Source organism: Schistocerca serialis, chromosome 5 (assembly GCF_023864345.2).
Source record: "Schistocerca serialis cubense isolate TAMUIC-IGC-003099 chromosome 5, iqSchSeri2.2, whole genome shotgun sequence".
NCBI classification, from domain to species: Eukaryota; Metazoa; Arthropoda; class Insecta; order Orthoptera; family Acrididae; genus Schistocerca; species Schistocerca serialis.
In genome coordinates, this window is record NC_064642.1 from 494,373,462 (window position 1) to 494,398,414 (window position 24,953).

The 24,953-nt window shown below is 39.1% G+C and overlaps 1 protein-coding gene across 2 annotated transcripts in view; it reads left to right on the plus strand.

Moving 5' to 3' along the window:
- Positions 1 to 24,953, plus strand: part of LOC126481042 (uncharacterized) — a 544,233-nt gene that overhangs the window by 441,711 nt on the left and 77,569 nt on the right. For both annotated transcript variants that reach the window (XM_050104523.1, XM_050104524.1), the window contains exons 5-6: positions 1,501 to 1,611; positions 12,781 to 12,952. In XM_050104523.1, coding sequence (XP_049960480.1) covers positions 1,501 to 1,611; positions 12,781 to 12,952 — 283 coding nt within the window. The remainder of the gene's footprint in view (positions 1 to 1,500; positions 1,612 to 12,780; positions 12,953 to 24,953) is intronic.

Sequence of the window (24,953 nt, forward strand, 5' to 3'; positions counted from 1 at the left end):
TAGCTCTATTGCCTTGGCATCGTCAGCGAACACTAAAACCACAATGTACAGATATGTGAATGGCTTGAAGACGTCTTAAGTAATAGGACCTAGTGTGTTGTCCTCAAAGGCGAGTGTTGGTCAGACAAGACTATCATCAGGAGTCCCCTGAGAGGTGTGATAGGACTGCTATTGTTCTCTACGTACATAAATGGTTTGGTGGACAGAGTGGGCGGCAGTCTGTGGTTGTTTGCTGATGATGCCGTGATTTACGGTAAGGTGTCAAAGTTGAGTGACTATAGTAAGATACAAGATGACTTGCACAAAATTTCCAGTTGGTGTGATGAATGGCAGCTAGCCCCAAATGTGGAAAAATGTTAGATAATGTGGATGAGTAGGAAGAACAAACCTTTAATGTTTGGATACAGTATTACTAGTGTCCAGCTTGACACAGTCAAGTCATTTAAATATCTGCATGTAAAGTTGCAAAGCGATATGTGGTGGAATGAGACTGTGACAACTGTGGTGGGGAAGGGAAATGGTAGACTTCGGTGTATTGGGAGAATTTTAGGAAAGAGTTGTCCACCTGTAAAAGAGACCACATACAGGGCACTTGTGCGACCTATTCTTGAGCACTGCTCAAGTGTTTGGGATCTGTACCAGGGCAGATTGAAGGAAGACATTGAAGCGATTCAGAGGAGGGCTGCCAGGTTTGCTACCGGTAGCTTCGAACAAAACATAAGTGTTACAGAGGTGGGAATCGCTGGAAGGAAGGTGGCATTCTTCTTGCAAAACACTATTGAGAACATTTAGAGAACTGGCATTTGAAGCTGACTGCTGAACAGTTCTGCTGCCACCGTCATTTTTCCCTCGATCTATTTGCGAATGGAACAGGAGGGCAAGTTACAAGCAGTGGTCCAAGGTACCCGCTGTCACACACCTTAAGGTGGCTTGTGGAGTATCTGTGTGTATGTAGATGCAGCTGTAGCTCAATCAAACGTAAAACAGTTGTACTGATCATGAAGACTGATGAGACTCACTTCATTTTTTACCTTAAGAAGAGTGCTGTAGTTTCATTATCAAACAATGAGAGCAAGTAATATGGAAAAAAAGAACTAATTTATTTTCAAGTGAGACACTTGCATGCTGCCTGAAATGTACATAAATGCACAAGAACATCTCATTCATGACTTTCTTCAACACACATGTGCGCGCGCGCGCACACACACACACACACACACACACACACACACACACACGAGCATTGACTCTGGGTCAGGCCGTGGCAGCCAGAGACAGTGGTTGTGTGTGTGTGTGTGTGTGTGTGTGTGTGTGTGTGTGTGTGTGTGTGTGTGTGTGTGGGTAGGTTGTCTATTTCAGAAGAAGGGCTTCTGGCCAAAAGCTTAAGTGTTTAGTAGTCTTTTTGTTCTGCCTGTCTGCGACTCAACATCTCTGCTATATTGTATATATCTTAGTTATATATTAGTTGTCTAACATTTTGTGTGTTTACTCACATTTCAGATGGAAAGGAAGCATCTACAAGCTCCTTTGGCCAAATTTTTTTCTTTATGGTGCTGTTTATTTTGCACTCAGTTGTGTGTATAGGTTTGTACTGAGTGAAGAAAACAGGCGGTAAGTGGTCAAATATTCTCTGATTATACTGATACTAAAAGTGCATATTTATTTGAGCTTCAGATTTGTTTTCATTGTTTTCCAACCTGTCTTGGGTGTATTCCAGCACTGTGAACAATTTCTTAGTTTGACTTCCTTTTAAGACTCTTTTTATGAAATTTACTGATTTACAGGCAAAACTGCTTAAAATTTGGTCATGAGTGAATGTTCCTCGTCATACTGTGTTATAAATACAGATTTTACTTTCAGAGTGTAGGTTCACATCTATCCTAGAACTGTACTAAGTAAAATTTAAAGAAATCCAGGTTGAACGTACCGTTGGTGGCTAGACTTTTGAGATACTGTATTCCACTGAACAGATGATGCATCTGGTGGTGTACGAGGTGCGACAATAAAGTAATGAGACTGATATGAAAGAAAAAAATGTTGCTTACCATTTTAGTCAAGTTTAGTGTTGTCTCCTTCAAAGTAGTTCCCTTCTGATTGCACACAATTTTTTCAGCGCTTCTGCCACTGATGGTAACATTTCTGGAAGTCGTCTTCTGTAATATCCTCAAAGACCCTCGTCACAGATTTTTGGACATCTTGTGTTGTTTGAAAATGGTGTCCCTTGACCGCCGTTTTGACTCTTGTAAATAGAAAAAAAGTCACATGGAGTGATATCCGGTGAATAGGGTGGCTGTGGTAGTACTGAAATTTGTTTTGAGGTTAAAAATTGCTGTACTGACAGAGCAGTTTGGGATGGCGCATTATGATGATGCAGATCTTCAATTATTATTAGACGAACCATTTCTCGATTGACGTTCAGTTCTTCTGCAGTCATTTCCACGGATAATGTTCGATCAGATTGTACAAGTTTACGCACCCTGGCCAAGTTGACATCCGTCCATGAGGTTGATGGTCGTCCACTGCGGTTTTCATCTTTAACATTTGTTCTGCCTTCACTAAACACTTTATGCCAACTAAAAACTTGAGCTCTTGACATAACCTCCTCTCCAAAACCCTTCTGAAGCTTACCGTCAGTTGTCGTCACATTTTCACCCAATTTAACACAAAAAGAAATGGCATACCATTGCACAATATTATGTGGTTCCATTTCTGTGACGAGAGACACAAACACGTGTTAACTTATTACAGCACAACTCATGACTGGGCAGCTTCATCGGTGTGTCACTTGGACTAGAAGCAGCTTACAGACCAAGATCAAAGATATTGTGCCTATGCAAGCCTGCAGAGTTGCCACATCTTGCTAAGAAAATAAGTCTCATTACTTTATTGTCGCACCTCATATATGTGCAGTCACAACACTGGAACATCATAGGCATGTTTAATTTTAGAATCACTATCCCACTGAACATGTAGATGGTGTATATATCCAGCCACAATGCTGAAACATCACAAACATTTTTAATTCTAGAATCACTCATGAACGTAAAAGAATGAGTTTAAATGGAGTGTGATTGTGAGAGCCCATTACATTGAGCAGTCTGTTGGATATTCTTCTCAGTACTACAGAGTTCCTCAGATATAGTTAAAGTATGTAAATCAGTGACAAAGTAGGACATTGAGGGGTGATAACATACAGTTAGTATGGGTGTGATGCTGCCCAGTCACTGATTCTTACATGAACGATGCGTGACGTTGCTGAGTAGTGGAAATAACGCTATCATTGGTCAGTGGAACAGTTTATTAGATTTTTCGGAATGTGATATATAGTGCATTTAATGTTATGATCCAGAGTTACTTTTCCTGGATTTGGATCTGACTTATTTTTGCTCAGTAGCAAAATGAATGTGAATGTTTATGAAAACTTTTTCAGCAATAGTATGCTTCCCACACTGACACAGTTGTTAGGAGCCAGACCTGTTCTGTAGGTGAGTGACAATGCTCTTGTCCACAAAGCTCAAACTGTCACATTATGACTTGAAGAAAATCCTATGTTAGTTGGACTGGACTGCTTAAAAACCCAAGCTGAACCTAGTTGGACAAATTTGGGATAAACTAAAGTGTTGTTTGTGTACCCGATCAGTTGCTCAAAAACACCAACTGCCTTTCTTGAAGATTAAATTTTATAACAATTGCAAAAGGTGGCCCTACATGCTATTAGTTGTGTGTCTGGCATCTTTGGAACAATGAGTAATGGGTGTCCAGAAACTTTGGGCCATATGGAATTACATCACGGTGAAATGTTAGATGGTAATTTCACCGGGGTTGTTAGTGAAGGCCAGTAATTTTGAAGTCAAAGTTTTGTCCACAAGCTTTCAATTTCCAATAGGTGTCTGGCAGTAAATTATGCAATAGAAATGCTCAGCTGAAATTCTCCTCATTCCAATCTCGTAATTTCCCTGCCATTTCACATCCAGTTCAGATCCCCTTACAGTATATTTTGTTGTGACTCCATTCTTTCCTCCAGACACTTCTTGCCTTACAATTTTTTGAAATGTGGGTGCACTCATGAGAAATTGTACTAAAGATGTATACTTCGTTGAAGAGAGAGCACTCTTTTTGTCATTTGGCATGTAACTTGACTGTGGCATTGTTTGACCTATTGCTGGTAGTTGGTCTGACAGTCTAGTACAAGATGTGCAACACACATGATACCAGTGTATTTGATGACAGTTATTTTGTGGGTGCTGATGTTTAGGACAACATTACTGCATAGTAGTGCTGCCATTGAGCTTTTCAGGCCCCTCTATATTGTGAGTAACTCAGTTTCAGATAAACCTTTGCCAGTGTCATCTGTCATGGACAACTGTGCTGATGAAAGGGACCAACTGTTGACAGTCACATAGTTTAACTGTGAAATAACACACCACATTGCAGAAATCAATCACCAATCCAGTGCTAAACAATAGCAAACAGTGAACAGCCTTGCCAATCAGAACCATCGCTTCACTATTTGGTACAGAAACCATTGCCCCTCATGTATTTTTGTCTCTGAGTGACACGTAACATGCAGATTAACTGTTGTGATGGTGTTCGAAGTCTTTGTTCAATCATAAGTTAATTAACACTGTCCAAACAGTTAAAACTACAAAAGAAACAAAACACTTCTCTGGTCTCAGTGTAACTATCTGAAACACAAGTAAACAGTTTAACTCCCTCAAGGGAATTTTGAGTTCATAGGCTGTGGAATAGGAGTATGTGGTGTTACGTTTTGTACCAGCAAAGGAACAGCAGTAGTGAGAATGCAAATTCTGTTGGTTACATTGTCCATGTAGAAAATGATGACATTGTCTTGGATCATCTATAAGTGGTGGCACTGTGGTACTAGAACACCCGAGAACAGTGCAACGCTCAGAAAATTCACTTAATCTGTAAAGTAATTGGCTCATGAAGCAAGTGTGTGGTATAAGCTGGCCTAGACAATGAGTAAAACTGGGACTGTCTACCATGAGAAACTGTTGAGAATGTATCAATCAAAGCCAACAAGTCAACAGAAAAGTTGTGCTGATGGAGTGTTTCAGTACAAAGTGGCTGAGGCATGTCAACACCATGTGACTCCATAATGGATAGGAAAGCTGGTACCACCACAGGTGATCATAAAACTTAAGATTTGCTTACAATCATGTATGTAGATGCAGACATTCAGACTACCTTTACTCATAGTTGGTGATAAGTGTGGCTCATTGCTATTCAAGTGGGATACAAATTTAATCTTTCTCCAGTTTAACTTACAGCTACTAAATAGTCTAATATCTATGTGTCCTGGAGCAAAGGGCTATTTTTGAGGGCTGGGCACCTAGTATGACCAGCCATATTGAATAGTCCCACATAAGTGGTGTGCATTCATTCTTAGTGGGTGAAAGGCATAGGCCAATAAATGAACATGCTTGACACTAGCAAGTTGTCCATTCTGTGACACTATCTGTTCCTTGCCAGTTAAAGTAGCAACAGTATAGGTACTTTGTTTGGATAACACCTCAATGTCTCTGATGAAGCAATTGGAATATTTCTCCTAGCAGTGCAGTACTTGTGTTCAGAAGGAAATTGTTAATTTCTGGCCATGGGAGGGTATCTCTTTTTTTTTTATCATTAAGTCATACTGAATCATCATTTGTATGATGCAGCGTTGATTGATAATGGAGTTAGTAGTGGTAGCTGTGCTGTGCTGTTTGTTAGGTATTTTGACAGTGTATTTGAGGTGTGGTCCCATGGAATTAAGACACTACCTATGTTTCTCCAGTATTTGAACTTAATCCACTTGAAGATTCAGTTCACCATGGAACTAGAAAACAATGGCAGCTTGTTATTTCGAAATGTTATGATTAAAGGAAATGATGACGTAATGTTGAGCCTTTGTGCCTACTGCAAACCAACTCGCAGAGTTTTAATACGAGTGCAAAAGCTGTCATCACCTACGCAAAGTGGTGGGGTCTTACACTGCTAGGTACGTAAAGCACATGTAATCCCAGGACCTGACAACCAGCTAGGTGAACTGCAATAGTTAAAAACTGTATTCCAACAGAATGATTAGTCAGATAAACAGATACGTAATAATGCTTTCTGGTCAAAGTGACTTAAGTGTAGGAATGTAAATAAAGATGCAGAAACAACCACTGCAATGGCCTTCCTGCCTTATTTTGGCAGCGTGCCTTCAAGAATCAAAAAGACTCTTAATATGACATTAATTGCACTTTTATGTCCATCTGCAAAATTGAGAAACAGTCTTGGCACTAGAAAGCATGGTGTACACAGGATCTCATGACAGTCTCATATTGGGCAGAGACTTTGCATTGTGCAAGAATGTTGTGCCGAATACCATAGACAAATATGCCAGGACCGGCCTGGTAAATCAGCTGAGGTAGAGTACTGCCTTATTGTGGGGCCTTACATGTTCTAAAGAAACACTCAAGATTTTTCCTTTGTATCATCACTCTGGGATTGCATTTGTAAGGAAGTCATACATGTCTGTACAGCAGTTAGTCTTAACAGGGGTGTAGGATTCCAAATAAGTACTGTCTGGAATGTAGCACTGGCTGCCATTAAATTAATATGTAACGAACAGCCACCTCAGATTTCTGACCTGACACAGTGAACTGCAGAGAGTTAATTCAGCTTTCAACTACAGTAGCATCTGGCAGCAGTCATTTCCCACTGTGCACATGCAGAATGCCTCCCTTTGTCTCCCAGCAGTGGCACTAAGATCGCTACTTTCATCTAACCATGAGTGCCTCTGTGTGTGATATTCGTGCTCCTGGCTTTGAGAAATTCTGACACCGCCAACACATGAGTATAACCGATCACTTCTTGCAATAGTAAACATAGCAATAGCAACTTCATGAAGGTTTCAAACTGTTGTTTTGACTAAATATTTGGTGACTTGCGCCATTTTATGTAGCAGCAAAGTGAAGAAGTGTTTTTGCAGTAGTTCAACTTGTTGTATGGAACAGTTTCTGAAATGGTATTGTTTACATCACATGAAAAAGAATCCAAAAGCTTCAAATGCATCCATCCCAAAAATGTTAAGCATTGTGTCGTTATATACAGTGCCTTGCTATCAGTGCACATACAGCAATCTGGTGTATTAAATCATTTTATCTCCAAAAACTTTACTGTCATCTGTAAATTAAGCCGCATGAAAGAATTAAAAAATCTTTAATTGTGTAGTTTCTTCATTGTACACCACTTGTTACAGAAAAGTTTCCAGTATGCCAGAAACCTCTTCATTTTGAATTTTCTCTAAACATTGCTCTGTATACATTACAGATACTTCTAACAATTTTGTTTACCTATTGGTACGAAAAAGTGATACATTAAATGTTGATAGTTTCTGAAACTTGTTAATTAATATTAGGTTTTCTGCTGAAACTATGTGCATATGTTAAGTTTTGCTTTGGAAGCCTCTACATCATGACTGTCAGTCTATTATGTTGCTTCCTTGTATCTCATGATAATTAGAACCTTTTATGTTAATTCATTCTGACCTGAATAGCTCACTACTCAACCCTCCATCCCCCCCACCCCACCTCTCTCCTGTACCATGGAAAAAAGCAACTCCTCACATATGTTAGGTTGGTGCACAAGTTCGTAGCATTTTTGTTTTGTTTTGCAATTTGCTATTCTGGTTGCTACAGATTTATTTATTGATTGTCATTCTGTTATTTGTAGTTTACTGTTACTATTTGAGTTTACATATTGTCATTTTGTCATTTAGAGATGAAGAGTGGAGCCGTGTACACCAGAAAATGTACTGCCTAGTGAAGAAATTGGAACTTTTCTGACATATTCTTCTGTTTGAGTTCAAGTGGGGCGACAGTAGCACAGGCAGTCCAGAAACATCTGCACTGTGTATTATGGGGATAATGCCATTAGATAGTGTGTAGCAAGAAAATGGTTTTTCCATTTTAAGGAGAATCATTTTGAAGTTAGTGACTCCCTGCATTCAGAAAAACCTTCCAGGTTGGGTGGACATCATTTAAATGCATTAATTCACAATGATCCACTTCAGTGTACTCTAGAACTGGCAAATGTGATGAACTGTGATGTGATCATTTCACCATCATGCGAAATTTGCATGCAATGGGGAAGGTTGAGAAATCAGGTGTGTGGGTACTGCCTGCTCTAACAAGGGAATGGGCCAGTAAGACATGTCAAAACCTAGCCTGAAATTTTTTACACTGGAAGAAGACAACGAAAGAAATGCACTGCCAAAATTTTATCTGCTAAGAGGCACTGCAAGGATTTTGTAAAAGATGTTGAAGTTACACATTTTCTGCCACATGAAGAACAGCTTATAACAGCAGTTTGTACAGCTCTGCCTGCCTAGTGTGCAACTTGGCGAATCACTCATGCAGTGCTGCATAGTGGAATTATCTGGAGTTCACAGACACCAATTTTAAGCACCTAAAGCCTGGTTTACATTGGAGCGAATGGAAGCAAGAATATGCGAATGAGCATTTGTGGAAAATTCACTACTATTCACTTGTATATGGGTAGAATTGTTTATACTAGAGGGAACGGAAGAGAACACGAGGTATCGAACATTGCCTGTGAAAGCTGTGTTATTAGTCTTCAGCTCTAATATTTGGCATACAGGATACAACTCTATCTTGTTAGAGCCGCAATGTGAAACTTTGATATTCAATGAGGATTATTATGTGTGGCAAGCGCACTGTTCTTGACGGAGTTTGCAAAATGGCACAGGGAAGGAAGAATTTAAGTGTCTCAATTTTTATGGAAGCATGGGATGCTTGGAGATCATGCTCTTTACACGGAATTGCATCTCCATCTCTCCTTAGCATTGGCCTAAAATTTTCCTTGTATGTTGGCTGCCATTTTTCCCTGGCTTCTCATTGCCATTGAGGGGGAATTTATAACCAGAACACTAATTACTGACTTCGAGCATCATCTTGAGGTGACACAGCTTGTGATTCCACTACTTATGTAAGGTCTAATGGTCATATTCTTTTTTCTTTCCCCAAAAAAACAAGTGGTCTAGTGACAAAGCACATGCTTCTGTGCTCCAGAGAGCATGGGGTCAAAGCCTGTTCAGACCACAACTTTTTCACTATGATTTTTAATCGAGCGTTCACTTCTCACAGATGTTGGACTGGCCACAAAAGACATGTGGTTCGGATTCCACGTTAAACTGCAGGTCTCAATTTTCTGATTAGGTAACTGGGGCGGGTTAGGGACACATAATTAGCTGCAGTGGCATCCAGTTGGAAGATGTGCAAGAGGTGTACTGGGAACACCAGACAGAATTCTCTTTTGCTCATGCTTGTTAGCTTGTTTGCTCTGGTGAAAACCTGGCTTAAACTATACAAACATTTTTTTGAATAACGTCATATCAACAGTTCAATTCTTGGACATGTAATTCTGATAGTGGCTTGCAGAGAAAATAAACTCATTACAGTGTTTGATGTCACGGATGACTTCCAGCAATGAGGACTTGTAATTTCTTGAAATGAAATGTGTCCGGCAGTGCTACATTTTATAACAATTCCTGTAGGCCTTTCCTTATAATAATGTTTGAATGTTGTATATTTGACGATCAGTGAAACAGTTCTTTGTTTATTCCCTGTAGTCGTCACAAAAATGCGAAGTGTATATTGAATGACAAAAACAAACATTTTTCATGCGCCAGGTACACCGGACAAAGGAAAAATTGATTCAGTCAGGTATTTCACAGTGAGCACTTGTTTTACTTGGACAGAACTGGGATGGAGTCAGAAATGGTCCCAGCCATTTTTCTGCACATTGTACTGCATTCAAGGCATACTTGATCAAATTCGTAAAGCATGACGAAGAAAACTGGTAATCTACAAATGACTACAGCTTAAGAATACTGTTCTGCTGATAAACCTGAAATGAGAGAAGGTATCAGAAATTATGTGCCTGATAATTTCCTGAAAAATCTTGTCCACTGTCAAAAAAATTCTTTATTGAGAGGTTGAATCGCTTTAGTAGTTCCAGGCGGAATCCACATTACATCTACAGATTTTTCATCATCCTCAAGAAAAACAGAGGTATCGTTATGTCCAGACCATGAGTCCAGCAAAAGCAATGAATTAGTTTCTGCAGCTGGTAGGAATATGTTTCAAATGAAATGTTGAAAATTATTTGTTCCCATTTTTCCAGATTTTGAAACATCGATTGTAAGATTTTTGCAACTAAACAGTCCATTTCTTATTTTTGGTCCTAATTTGCCTTACAGTTCTTGAAGACAGATATACAGCTGCAGAAACAGTAAACCACTCATACTTATCATTGGCATTATTGTAAATGAGTGTGTCATTGCATTCATTGATTGGGCAACCGACTCCATCTTTTTTTCACACCGAAATGATAAAGTGCATTGTGCATGCAGTTATTTTATGGAACCTGACTGATCAGCATTATAAACAACAGTCTCAGGGATAACAGCAAGTTTCATATTTATGTCAGCTATGAATTTCTCTACAGCATTGTCTTCGCTGGCAAGTGCTCTACACGTTTATGTGACATAAACTTTGTAATTTTGTGACTTTCTATTCTGTATGATTTCTTGAACCTGCATAGCCAGGTCGCTGAAGCCTGGAAATTAACAATTTCATGTCAGATGCAATTTGGAGGGCACAATCTCATAGATCTCCATTAGTAGCAGTGCATAGCCTCTCACGAGCAGTTCTAAATCTTTCAAACAGTTTTTCATTTAGATGGTTCCATGTTTCGTTTGGCGCATATTTCCTACTTGTGTAATTCATTCTATACCTTTCGTACAGTTCACGTTCCGATTTTATGAAATGAAAATGCTTTTGCACACTGCGTAACTTGAAGCGTTTCTTCCCCCCCCCCCCCCCCCCCCTCCTCCTTCATTTAACCAATATTTTACTGCCTCTTCTTTGTCACTGAAAGCTGTTGCAGTACGTGTTTTTTTTTTAGGCTTGGAAGGTATTCTTCATCAGAACTGTTACTGGCAAAAGTGATGTCATCTGAACCATGATTCATGGAGTCGTCACAGTCATTTGCTATTTCTTCTCAAGTATCCACAATTTCAAATGAAATGTCGATATCATTCAAATGAATGTAATGGAAATCAACTAATAAATGACACATGTACATCTTCAGGAGAAGCAAGTGATTTCAGCTGGAAACCAAATTCTTCATATTTCATCAATCATTGAGAATGTTAATTGGCTTCCAAATTACTGTGAAACTGGAAGAAAGAAAAAGGTACTATCAGCAGGCATCCCTTACAAAAACAAAATAAATATTAATTCAGCTATATCTGTATTGTCAGTACTTACCAATACTGTAAAAAGCAACTGATAATTTGTAATGTTATTTGAATTGCTAATTCGAGAGAATAGTAACTGTGTGCTGTAGTGTCACAGAAACTATCAGTGAACAGTAACTTGAAACATCCTTTACAAATTACAAACAGGTTGTCATGATTCCTGTTTACAAATGTATCACTGACTTCGGCTGTGTGTGTGTGTGTGTGTGTGTGTGTGTGTGTGTGTGTGCCTAGTTGTGCCTGCACAATTGGTACAGCACCACTAGGGGTGTACATTTCTACCGCCGCCTGGCGCACTACGAATTTGGCAATTCTCATCTATTTTTTTTTTTAATACATGTAGTGCCTCTTAGCAGCTAAAATTTTGACAGTGCATTTCTTTTGTTGTCTTCTTCCTAAGTAAAAAATTTGAGGGTAGGTTTCGACATGTCTTATTGGACCATTCCCTTGTAGGCCAAAATCACGAAAATCAGTGAGTGGCTATATGTGCATCTCTGCTTGCCTGTTGTCAATTAGCTCGTGAAACAGCACTGATCATTCCTATTCAGTATTGTTAATGGTGATGAGAAATGGTTCTTTATGCAAACACAGGGAAAAGAAAGGAATGTTTGAATGCAAACAACTCAGCAGCACCCCATACAAAGACCCGAGCGCATCCGCAAAAGATAATGTGAAGCATCTGGTGGAGTAATGATAGCGTGGTTTACTATGAATTACTTCCCTGCGGTGTAACTGTCACTGCTGACATTTATTGTCAACAACTGAGACATCTTGCAGATGCAGTCAAAGAACAATGTCCAGGAAGACTACTTAAAGTGATGCTGCTGCGTGATAATGCCTGCCTGCATTATTTTAGACTGACAAACACTATACAAGAGTTGGGTTTCAAAGTCATTCCACACTCACCTTATTTACTTGATCTTGCACCCTCAGATTTTCAGCTTTCCAGCTCTCTGTTGAACAACTTCAAGGAACTTCCTTCCTGAATAGAAATGCTCTCCAAACATGGCTCAATGAGTTCTTTGCTTCAAAACCACGTGATTTGTACAGTTGTGGAATCAGGAAGTTACCACAGCATTGGCAGACTGTTGTGAATAGTGAAGGAGAATATATTATTGATGTCAAAAGTCTCTGCTATGTGTATCTGTTGTGGTTATTAAAATTATGGAAAAACACTATGAACATATGCACCAACCAATGTCTGTTGTCTCCTTACTTGGACAGCATATCAGTAAACATGTAATGATAATGATGTTGTCCAGAGTGTTATTGTTACTCACTTAATTATTAGTAGTATAGTTACATATGACACTAGTTTTTCATATTACACTGCCCTTTGAAGGATTAATGTGTCTAAAGAAACAAAATTATTGATATGATTATTAGACTAATGGCAACTACACTTCCTTTCACAGTCAATTAATGTGCTGACTTTTGTTTATTTTCAGGTTGTTTGAAAAAATTTGTCTTCACTGTCAGACATACGCAGACTTGATACCAATTGCTTTTATACTTGGTTTCTATGTTTCGATAGTCATCAAACGATGGTGGGACCAGTATATGTGCATGCCATGGCCTGATAACTTGGCCATGTTTGTTAGCACACTTATACCTGGACAGGTATGGTTATTAATGCCACTAAAAGTATTTATTTTTAATTCAGTGGGTAGGACTGAAGAGAACGATTGGCTAAGGTTGGCTAGAATTTTTGCAACTGTGTGTCTTGTGTCAGAAGTACTTGCTAGTTATATACATATGTGTACAGTAAAATGGGTGCCAAATATCTTGCAACCATTTAATGACAGTAAAATCTACCATTATTTCTGATAAGCATGAGAAAAACGGACTGGTTAAAATCGAAACCAGCACTTTAGTTCTGGATAACCAGTATATTTTGGTATTTTTTTTGTCTTGGTTACAACAGGTGTTTTCTATTTTTTACCAGTAATGGAAAAAACTGAAATACCAACTAGTCATAGCAGCAATGCTAAAATGTTTGGTTTTTAATGTAAGGAGAAAGTTTAAAACTTAGCAATTCATTCATAGTTTCCAATAAAAATAGAAAATAGCTCATGTCTTCATAATATGCCTTTATTTTTGTATAGCTTTTGAAAATGGGCAGACTGGCATGAAAAATAGAGTTCTTCAACCTCGAGCGCAGCCATGGCTAACTGCTAGAATACAGTGCTTATACAATCCCCAATGTGTTCAGTCCATGCCAATCCATACTTTCTGTTTTCATTACTCTACTGCTAAACCGATTCCAATCGTATTTGGTTGGGGGATAGCTTGAACCCTGAGGAAGAACACAGGATACTTTAGAGAGATGTATATTTTTTCAGTATTATTAATATTTTTGAACATGGTATACACTAGTGGCAATCAGAAAATGCTGGTGTGATGGTTGGTGACTCTTAGTGTCTATAGGTTATTTCGTGACAGTGCAAATCTGAAGTTATTGTGTGCGTGGTTTATGACATTGAGTTGCTACACCATCCAGGATTGCTGGAGAGTTTTGGCGGAAATACAACAATAAAATCAGCCAGTAAGCCAGAGGACCATATTTACAACTGTTGCCCTGAGGCTCGCAAACATAAGTCTGATTTAGCACACAGTTCCAAAAGAGCTCAAGCTGCTAAAGTTACTCAAATCCAGTAAATGTCAGAGCAATCTCATGTCTGCCAGAACTTGGGTGCAGAAAGTCAGGTGAGCTACAGAGACATAGGAGCAGTCATGAGCCAGTTGCATTTTAAATGTTGAGAATCATGTGTTCCTTACAGGTTTCAAAACACTTGAAGGTTTTTTTTTTTTTTTTTTGAGGCTGTACAACAAACGGAGAGTCATACCCTTTCATGTGCAATGTGGCAGGCTGCTGATGAGGATGCATTTGAATATGATCTATTATCTGACTGTGTTAATCATAAGTTAGTCATCGTTGGGGGTGGATCAAAAATGTAGGCACCATAGTGCATTACCACAGAAGGGAGAAACAGTTTGTATGTGTTGCTCTGGTGGCAAAATCTCACATACAGAACTAGGTGAGCCAGAAAAAAACCCTAAAAACTCTACTTATGCATGAATGGGATGAATCGAGGTATTTTTTAAATATAATTAAAAAAATGGAATGCATGATTTAAGATTTTACATTCAGCAAAATAATAGAAACACATTCATTATGTACCTGCATACAGCTTATAAATATGTCCTTACAGCACTGTACACACAGACACCTCATAAAATTACTAGCTTACTCATCACTCATCATAACAAAACTACTCATATGTGAGCAAAGCAGTGGGTAGCAGCTAGTAAGCATATAATTCATACGGTTATAAAGCTCAGTGTGTAATAATTCTTGGAATATTGTGAAATATTAAGCATTTTCATAAGAAAATTAAGTTTCAGAAGTGAATGAAATCTATCTAAGGTGGAGTGTGATAACAAATAAACTGAATCAAACAGTGGAAATCCAGGATAAATGATGACAATATTATGAAAAGGATAGATTGCTACTCAGTATACAGTGGATATTCTGAATTGAAGACAGGCACAACAAAAAGACTGCTAAATAAGTAAGCTTTAAGCTAGAAAGCCTTCTTCTGGGTAAGACAAAACACACACACACACACACACACACACACACACACACACACACACACACACACACACGCACGTATGTTGACACATACACGTATGTTGACACAAACACTTTCATTTATGTGAATATGCGTATGCATGTTTTCTAATTCAGAAGAAGGCCTTTTGGCCAAAAGCTTACTTGTTTAGCATTCTTGTTGTTGTGCCTGTCTATGAATCAATGTCTCCAGTATATGGTGAGTAGAAATCTATGCTTTTCATAATATTATAAACAATTAAACTGGCACATTTATTTGCTTGATTTCATATTGTTTTGAAAAGATTATCTAGTCATGACCAAAATTGTTTCAGATGACATAGTTTTGTGAAAAGGAAACTCGTTCTTAAATTTAACACCACCACTGTTGTCTGTCTGTGGTTTTTGGACACTCGCCATTGGTGCCCTTGGCCTGTTGGCCAATGTCTTCTTGTCGTGTCCATTTCTGGTAGCTATAAATGGTGGCAAGGAAAAAGGTTACAGTGTCTTGTGGATGTGAAACTCATGCAACTTGTGGAACCGCAGCAGCAGCAGCTGCTGCTGCTGGAACAGCCTTTTGCCACGTTTTGGGTTTCTGATGATGGTCTTAAGACAGTTGCTCTTCCTTTTCTGGGCTTCCCTGGAGACATTTTTCTTACTAAAGAAGCTGGCTCCCCTCTCAAATCGAGTTGCACTCACATTCAAGAAAATGTGTTCATTGCTGTTGAACTATTATTCGCAACACTTCCATGTGGTTGTCTCATGCCTCAAGTTCCATCAATACCACAAGCAACCGGATCAGTCATGGGTGATGGGTCATGGGTGATGGATTTGCAGGGACTGTCGGCATTGTGATTTCACTTGCACAAACCTGTCTTGAAAAACCTCATATTCAGAGTCCTTGATTTGAAATGTAGTCCAATTGACCCCAGTATGGAAGTATGCACTGCAGCCCTCGAGCTGGACAATCCTTCCTTGGACGATATTTTGAAAATCGCACGGTCTGTCGACATTTCACAGGCAACAAATGCAGGTGGCAGCGGTTCAGCCACCACCAGAGGGTCAAAATTCTCATAAGTCTTTATCTTGTTGGTATAATAATTCATCACTTTCAGATATGCCAGTGGCTTCTGAGTAGCCAGTGAAATTTGTAAGCAGTGGGGTCTCCCATCTTGTCCTGACTGTTTCACAATGCACGACTGTACAGACTGACCAGATCACACTGTGAAAATTTTGGAGCAACAATGAATGCCCAGACACATACGGAAACCTCCCCCATGTCATCCAGAGCACCTCCTCACAAAGCTTGTCAATGGTAATTTTTTTTCTGCGATGATAGACCTTGCCAGTGCTTATTTACAGGTAACACTGGATGATGAATCACAACACATATGGTTATCAGTATACCCTTCGGCTTGTGTAAATACAAACTTTTGCCCTTTGGCATCTTTTCTGCTCCAGCAATCTTCCAAAGATACCTAGAACAGTTAACCACATCCATTCCCACTTGTACCAGTTACGTAGATGATATAATGGCTATGCGTGCTATGTGCCAGGACCAGCGAAACGTGTGCATCCTCTTTACTATTTAGGGTGCATCCATTCTCTCAACAATCACCTCCCACATCACCTTTTCCCAGCACATTGCCTTACATCCTGTGTTCCTTCTCCCAGATGGCAAGCTCCTCTGCCGGGACACAGTCCGTGCCTCCAGTTCATCTTTGAAAACATTGTCCAGAGTGCATCTGTCCATTTCAGGTAGGAGGTATTTGGTACTCCTGCCCAATAGTTCAAAAGCTCTCCAGAAGGCATGGACCCAGACGGCAGCCACTAGGCAGTGCTCCTAACATTTGTGAGCACTGCCATCACCATCTCAGTACTAGGCATGTGCCTTGCTTCATGTGCCAGCCTGTGAGCACTCACTGCAGCCCTGTAAAACGAATAGTGCAGGGGTCCAGACCTCAGTCGTGTTCCAGTTGTGCTATCGTACTGTTCATTGTACACAGTGTTGCTTGATTCTTGATATTGCTATGTCTGGGCCCTCAATTTGGTTCACTCTCTGGACTTGTCATTCTGTTGTGTTGTCTTTGTTGTTCATCCATCACTGTTGTTGTCTGCACTTGGTTTTTGACGGTGCACCGTTGACACTCTTGGCCAGCCAGCCAGTGTCTTCTGGTCATGTCTGACTCCAGTTACTGTAGCTACATTGCTAAAATTTATCATCCTCTTCTCTGAGTGTGAAGCAACAGTCATGCGAGGAAACAGTCTCCATCTGGTTGCAATTGTGATAAAAAGTCTAGGACAAATAATATACCCGAAAGCCATATTCTTAGCCCAGTCTCATTTTGATGGTAAATGACAGAGTGTACAAATACAGTAAATCAAATACAAATTGATCTAAATGACATTGGACTAGTAACAAGACATCACACAGGCTGTCAAGAATTTCAGTGGTTTTACTCTCATGTGACAGTAAATTTTCTCTTTCACAGCATTTTCAATTAATAATAATGTGGATTTCTGATGAACCACACTGTACAAAATCATAACACAATATACAAAAATAATTTTTATCCTGTCCGTGATTGAGACTGACTTTCTGTATTCTGATGTGGAAGATTTAATAAGTTACCCCCATATATAAAATTTTTATAGTCCTTGTAATAAAAAACTAAATTGCAGGCCTAACTTAGCTAACTTACCTGAATTCTGGGACATTTGTTTATCAAGCGAGTCATCTCCTTATAAAGCAAGTCATCTCCATACTAAAATAAGTTGCAAGACTACCAACAGTAGGTGAAGTGTGTATTGGTATAGAAACTGTGTCTGAATAGTTAATTGTGAAGTATTATTTTTCTTTGTATTAAAAGTGATTTTTATTTGTAGTCATTTGAGGTACAAATAGAAAAAAGAATTCTTTCTACGATTCCTCATGAGCAGACTAACTGAACTAATGTAGAAAACTGAAGTAATTTATAAATATTGCTTCTCATCCTGTTTTTTCCTAGACCTTGGTTCTTTGATAGGATATTAGGAAATACACTGCATCCACAAAGGAGACTGCTTACGAGAAACTTACGCAATCCATCTTGGAATATCGCTCAGTTGCGAGAGACCCATATCAGATAGCACTAACAGAGGATGTTGAACATCTACAAAGAAGAGGAGCATGAATGGTCGCAGGTTTGTTTGCCCAGTGTGAGAGCACCACAGACATGCAGAAAAAAATGAATTGGCAGACACTTGAAGATGAACACAAACTATTCCATGAAAGCTTATTTACAGAGATTCAAGAAACAGCTTTATGTGATGAATCTATGAGTATCCTACAACCGCCTATGTGTCACTCCCATAGGGATCACAAAAGCAAAATTAGACTAATAGTCTAATTTCCTATGTTAGAAATGTGGTTTGGATGGTTGTTATTCTTACTGGCTGTAACATTTAAATAGCATTTATGGTCAATGTTATCACAAAATATCTTATTTTTATGTAATTAAAGCTTAGAAATCATGATCTGGTCAGGTGATTGAAAATTCTCTATTATTGGCTGATGCTCTGGCGATGTCAGAGGCTAGGAGTAAGAATAAGCTATATGTGTGTTACAGGAGCATTAGCCAAAGTTACAAGGTTTTTATGTACTTTTTCAGCAAACAGAGTAGCTATTTAGTGATGGAAAATGCAATTACAACTTTTAAGTAACAATAGAAAGGAAATTTATGAAAACTGATAGCGGAAGCCTTGACAGAATTGATGCCATTGAAGCAGCGATATGTACAGTGACAGACATTCTGCTACATCATTAAACTTGCTCAGAACCAAGGAATTGTAGAACTTTTACAAATGGGTCTGTATGTTATAACCAGATTGTTGACTATCAGTCATGTGCTATGACCCAAAGCACAATAAAATTTTTTTGGCAAAACTTAGTGCTGATTTCCTTTTTAGAAGACACTCAGCTGAAAATCTATTTCCAGCAGGCATTTGGTGGTGCAATGGGTAACGCATCCGACTGCAGTGAAAGAGATCACATGTTCGAATCCCAGGAGGGTCACATATTTTTAAAGATTTTACACAAAATACGAAAATAGCTTTAGCAAGAACTGATTGTAGCAGTTGTTTCAATTCCGGGATTTGTTATATACAGCTTCACATTAGTCTTAGTCTGAGAAATGGATATACATTTACTTTGTGAACAAACAATTCACTTTTTTGGAAAGCATTACTAGGAGTGAAGATATCCGTACACCCACAGTACAATGAGGTATAGGACAGTGAGCTCATATGGAGAGATGTAAAATATGTTCATGTCACCTGCATGTTGTACCTAAGTGCTGTGATGTTTGTGAGTGTACACTAGCATTGGCATGTGAAGCAGACTCACTTGATCTTCATGTAAGATGCTGAAACTGCAAAAGTATAAACAATAAGGATCCTAGCTCGATATTACTAAGATAAAAACAGTTTTTCTCATAAAGTAAAAAGTGTATGGTGATATTAACTAGAAAATATCTTTTTGAACATGAAGTGTGCGAACAGTGATTGCGAATGTAAGCACATGTAAACAGCAAGGAAAACACAATAATAATCTTTTCTGATTGGTGTGCTGAAGTTTTGTGATTGTGATTTGGCTATTATATATGAGGACTGTTGAGGTATTTTATGAATAAGTTAAAATCTTCTTTCGGGTTTGATTTGAACCAGCGATCTGCGGACATCAGTTCATAAAATTCGATGGTCTACTGCTCTAACAGCAAAGCTACTGAACAGCTGACGTGTAGCTGGGTTAAACGACAATTTGCACTAGGAGTTTAATTTTGAATGATGTTATTTTTCTTTGTGACAGTGGAAGAGCATATATCAGAGGTAAGTTAATGTTAACTTTACAGTGCAACAGATTTTTAATTAAGTTAGTGAACTTGAGTGTCAGTGTCATGGCAATTTGCTGGAACAATGAAACCACATTTTATGCATCTTCTCGTTCTCTGGAACACTCAAAAACAACTTTTCAGGAGTTTATAGAGTATTTGTGCAATGTAGCACCACACGCCATTTGTACTCATTTTCTGAAACATAAGTTCCAAAACAAGACATCACTGTGAATTAGCATTATGCCAGCAGGAGCAGCGAGCTAGCCAGTGACGTCTCGGGCATCACATGACTCAAATGGAGCGTTTTAGCGGACTTTCAAATTATTTGAATTTTGTTTCTGTTTTTATATAAGAATACTAAAATTTAAGAGGAAAAAAACTGTGTTAGGAACATAAAATAACATAAGTAATTGTTTAAGACAATTTCCAGAAAATATTCTTCCCATGCTCCATATGGGAATAGAATGGGAATAATATGTAATAACTGGTATGTTAGGAAGTACTAGCTGCCATGTATTTCACAGTGGTTAACAGAGTACAGATGTAGATGTTGACTTAACCCAAGTTCTTAAAGGGCTTTATGCTTGTATGCGCAGAAAATAATGTATGTTTGATTAAATGTTCCTTTGTAGTGTTGTGGCATACTGATCGTAGGAGACTCAGATTTGGCCTTACAGACTGGTGTTTACCTCAGTTGTTCATTGCACGTCACCAGGTAACAAACTGGCAAAACATCTTGCAAAAGCTTTTCTGTAATATCAGTTTACTGGATCACTTTTCAAGGTAATTATTTTGTATGCCTGGTTTTATTTCAGATTAAATATTGAAACTGTAGAATTCATTTCTTACTGCTTGTTTGTGGGATTCCATACCCCAGTCAGTAAAAACAGAATTCTTAAAGGATCACTTTGTTGTCTTTCTGTAAAGACATCATTTTTTTCCAGGAACAAATAGAAGTATCAAATTGAAATTTATGTTGAATTCTAAGGTCTTCAGTTCCATGGTGGTGTAAAAAATTTAAGCTTCTAAGTCTAAGTCAATGCAGTCAAAAGATACATCCATTTATTTTGACACTTGCAAACTCACTCATGAAAATATGTATACAGGGTGAAGCGAAATTTGTGCACTCGGGCTTTGCAGTGCGACTCCTCACATGCCAGTGAGAAAAAAATGTCTTTCCAAAATTTCGTCTGGTGAGTATGTTGTTGTTGTGGTCTTCAGTCCTGAGACTGGTTTGATGCAGCTCTCCATGCTACTCTATCCTGTGCAAGCTTTTTCATCTCCCAGTACCTACTGCAACCTACATCCTTCTGAATCTGCTTAGTGTATTCATCTCTTGGTCTCCCCCTACGATTTTTACCCTCCACGCTGCCCTCCAATACTAAATTGGTGATCCCTTGATGCCTCAGAACATGTCCTACCAACCGATCCCTTCTTCTGGTCAAGTTGTGCCACAAACTTCTCTTCTCCCCAATCCTATTCAATACTTCCTCATTAGTTATGTGATCTACCCATCTAATCTTCAGCATTCTTCTGTAGCACCACATTTCAAAAGCTTCTATTCTCTTCTTGTCCAAACTATTTATCGTCCATGTTTCACTTCCATACATGGCTACACTCCATACGAATACTTTCAGAAATGACTTCCTGACACTTAAATCAATACTGGATGTTAACAAATTTCTCTTCTTCAGAAACGCTTTCCTTGCCATTGCCAGCCTACATTTTATATCCTCTCTACTTCGACCATCATCAGTTATTTTGCTCCCCAAATAGCAAAACTCCTTTACTACTTTAAGTGCCTCATTTCCTAATCTAATTCCCTCAGCATCACCCGACTTAATTAGACTACATTCCATTATCCTTGTTTTGCTTTTGTTGATGTTCATCTTATATCCTCCTTTCAAGACACTGTCCATTCCATTCAACTGTTCTTCCAAGTCCTTTGCTGTTTCTGACAGAATTACAATGTCATCGGCGAACCTCAAAGTTTTTATTTCTTCTCCATGAATTTTAATACCTACTCCGAATTTTTCTTTTGTTTCCTTTACTGCTTGCTCAATATATAGATTGAACAACATCGGGGACAGGCTACAACCCTGTCTTACTCCCTTCCCAACCACTGCTTCCCTTTCATGTCCCTCGACTCTTATAACTGCCATCTGGTTTCTGTACAAATTGTAAATAGCCTTTTGCTCCCTGTATTTTACCCCTGCCACCTTTAGAATTTGAAAGAGAGTATTCCAGTCAACATTGTCAAAAGCTTTCTCTAAGTCTACAAATGCTAGAAACGTAGGTTTGCCTTTCCTTAAGCTTTCTTCTAAGATAAGTCGTAAGGTCAGTATTGCCTCACGTGTTCCAGTGTTTCTACGGAATCCAAACTGATCTTCCCCGAGGTTGGCTTCTACTAGTTTTTCCATTCGTCTGTAAAGAATTCGTGTTAGTATTTTGCAGCTGTGACTTATTAAGCTGATAGTTCGGTAATTTTCACATCTGTCAACACCTGCTTTCTTTGGGATTGGAATTATTATATTCTTCTTGAAGTCTGAGGGTATTTCGCCTGTTTCATACATCTTGCTCACCAGATGGTAGAGTTTTGTCAGGACTGGCTCTCCCACGGCCGTCAGTAGTTCCAATGGAATATTGTCTACTCCGGGGGCCTTGTTTCGACTCAGGTCTTTCAGTGCTCTGTCAAACTCTTCACGCAGTATCGTATCTCCCATATCATCTTCATCTACATCCTCTTCCATTTCCATAATATTGTCCTCAAGTACATCGCCCTTGTATAGACCCTCTATATACTCCTTCCACCTTTCTGCTTTCCCTTCTTTGCTTAGAACTGGGTTTCCATCTGAGCTCTTGATATTCATACAAGTCGTTCTCTTATCTCCAAAGGTCTCTTTAATTTTCCTGTAGGCGGTATCTATCTTACCCCTAGTGAGATAGGCCTCTACATCCTTACATTTGTCCTCTAGCCATCCCTGCTTAGCCATTTTGCACTTCCTGTCGATCTCATTTTTGAGACGTTTGTATTCCTTTTTGCCTGTTTCACTTACTGCATTTTTATATTTTCTCCTTTCATCAATTAAATTCAATATTTCTTCTGTTACCCAAGGATTTCTATTAGCCCTCGTCGTTTTACCTACTTGATCCTCTGCTGCCTTCACTACTCCATCCCTCAAAGCTACCCATTCTTCTTCTACTGTATTTATTTCCCCCATTCCTGTCAATTGCTCCCTTATGCTCTCCCTGAATCTCTGTACAACCTCTGCTTCTTTTAGTTTATCCAGGCCCCATCTCCTTAAATTCCCACCTTTTTGCAGTTTCTTCAGTTTTAATCTACAGGTCATAACCAATAGATTGTGGTCAGAGTCCACATCTGCCCCTGGAAATGTCTTACAATTTAAAACCTGGTTCCTAAATCTCTGTCTTACCATTATATAATCTATCTGATACCTTTTAGTATCTCCAGGATTCTTCCATGTATACAACCTTCTTTCATGATTCTTAAACCAAGTGTTAGTTATGATTATGTTGTGCTCTGTGCAAAATTCTACCAGGCGGCTTCCTCTTTCATTTCTGTCCCCCAGTCCATATTCACCTACTATGTTTCCTTCTCTCCCTTTTCCTACACTCGAATTCCAGTCACCCATGACTATTAAATTTTCGTCTCCCTTCACAATCTGAATAATTTCTTTTATTTCATCATACATTTCTACAATTTCTTCGTCATCTGCAGAGCTGGTTGGCATATAAACTTGTACTACTGTAGTAGGTGTGGGCTTCGTATCTATCTTGGCCACAATAATGCGTTCACTATGCTGTTTGTAGTAGCTTACCCGCATTCCTATTTTCCTATTTTTTATTCATTATTAAACCTACTCCTGCATTACCCCTATTTGATTTTGTGTTTATAACCCTGTAGTCACCTGACCAGAAGTCTTGTTCCTCCTGCCACCGAACTTCACTAATTCCCACTATATCTAACTTCAACCTATCCATTTCCCTTTTTAAATTTTCTAACCTACCTGCCCGATTAAGGGATCTGACATTCCACGCTCCGATCCGTAGAATGCCAGTTTTATTTCTCCTGATAACGACATCCTCTTGAGTAGTCCCCGCCCAGAGATCCGAATGGGGGACTATTTTACCTCCGGAATATTTTACCCAAGAGGACGCCATCATCATGTAATCATACAGTAAAGCTGCATGCCCTCGGGAAAAATTACGGCTGTAGTTTCCCCTTGCTTTCAGCCGTTCGCAGTACCAGCACAGCAAGGTCGTTTTGGTTATTGTTACAAGGCCAGATCAGTCAATCATCCAGACTGTTGCCCTTGCAACTACTGAAAAGGCTGCTGCCCCTCTTCAGGAACCACACGTTTGTCTGGCCTCTCAACAGATACCCCTCCGTTGTGGTTGCACCTACGGTACGGCTACCTGTATCGCTGAGGCACGCAAGCCTCCCCACCAACGGCAAGGTCCATGGTTCATGGGGGGGGCTGGTGAGTATATCCGGCAGATATAGGACGTTAAAGAGTGGCAGTCTGGCAACACTGTAACAACACGTATGCTAAGTACCTCTGACAGGACATTTTAATCATGCTGCACAGTTGGCGCATTGGATATAGTTTTGGGTTACCATGCAGGAGGTCGAGGGTTCCATCCTTGGTTGGGGTGCACTTTTTCAATTTGCTAATTTCATACTGTAATATACACTGTTTCTTATGTCACATGTACTCTAAATTTACAACATTTTTAATGCTTAACACAACAAATACATTGTTCGACAAATAAGAAATATACAGTTGAAACAATTAATGAGACCATGGTGATAACACATACAAATACTAACCGAGTTTGGACATTATTCGTAAAACACTTCGCTAGTCCTACTAGTAACATAAGGCCCTAACGAAATGTAATGGACCTGAACGAGGCAAGAATAATAGTTGGTACTAATCTATGTGATCATTAGAGGAGGGTAGAAAGAAAACAGGTTTTGCTTCTAGTAGATGAAGTGGTGCGAATAAATTCGAGCCCACAATGTTGAAAGGACATCTTTCAAACCTGACCAATGTTCCATTTCTACGATTGTCGTATGTAAGTGCAAATGTTTTCCAGAGGACCTGCTGCAATC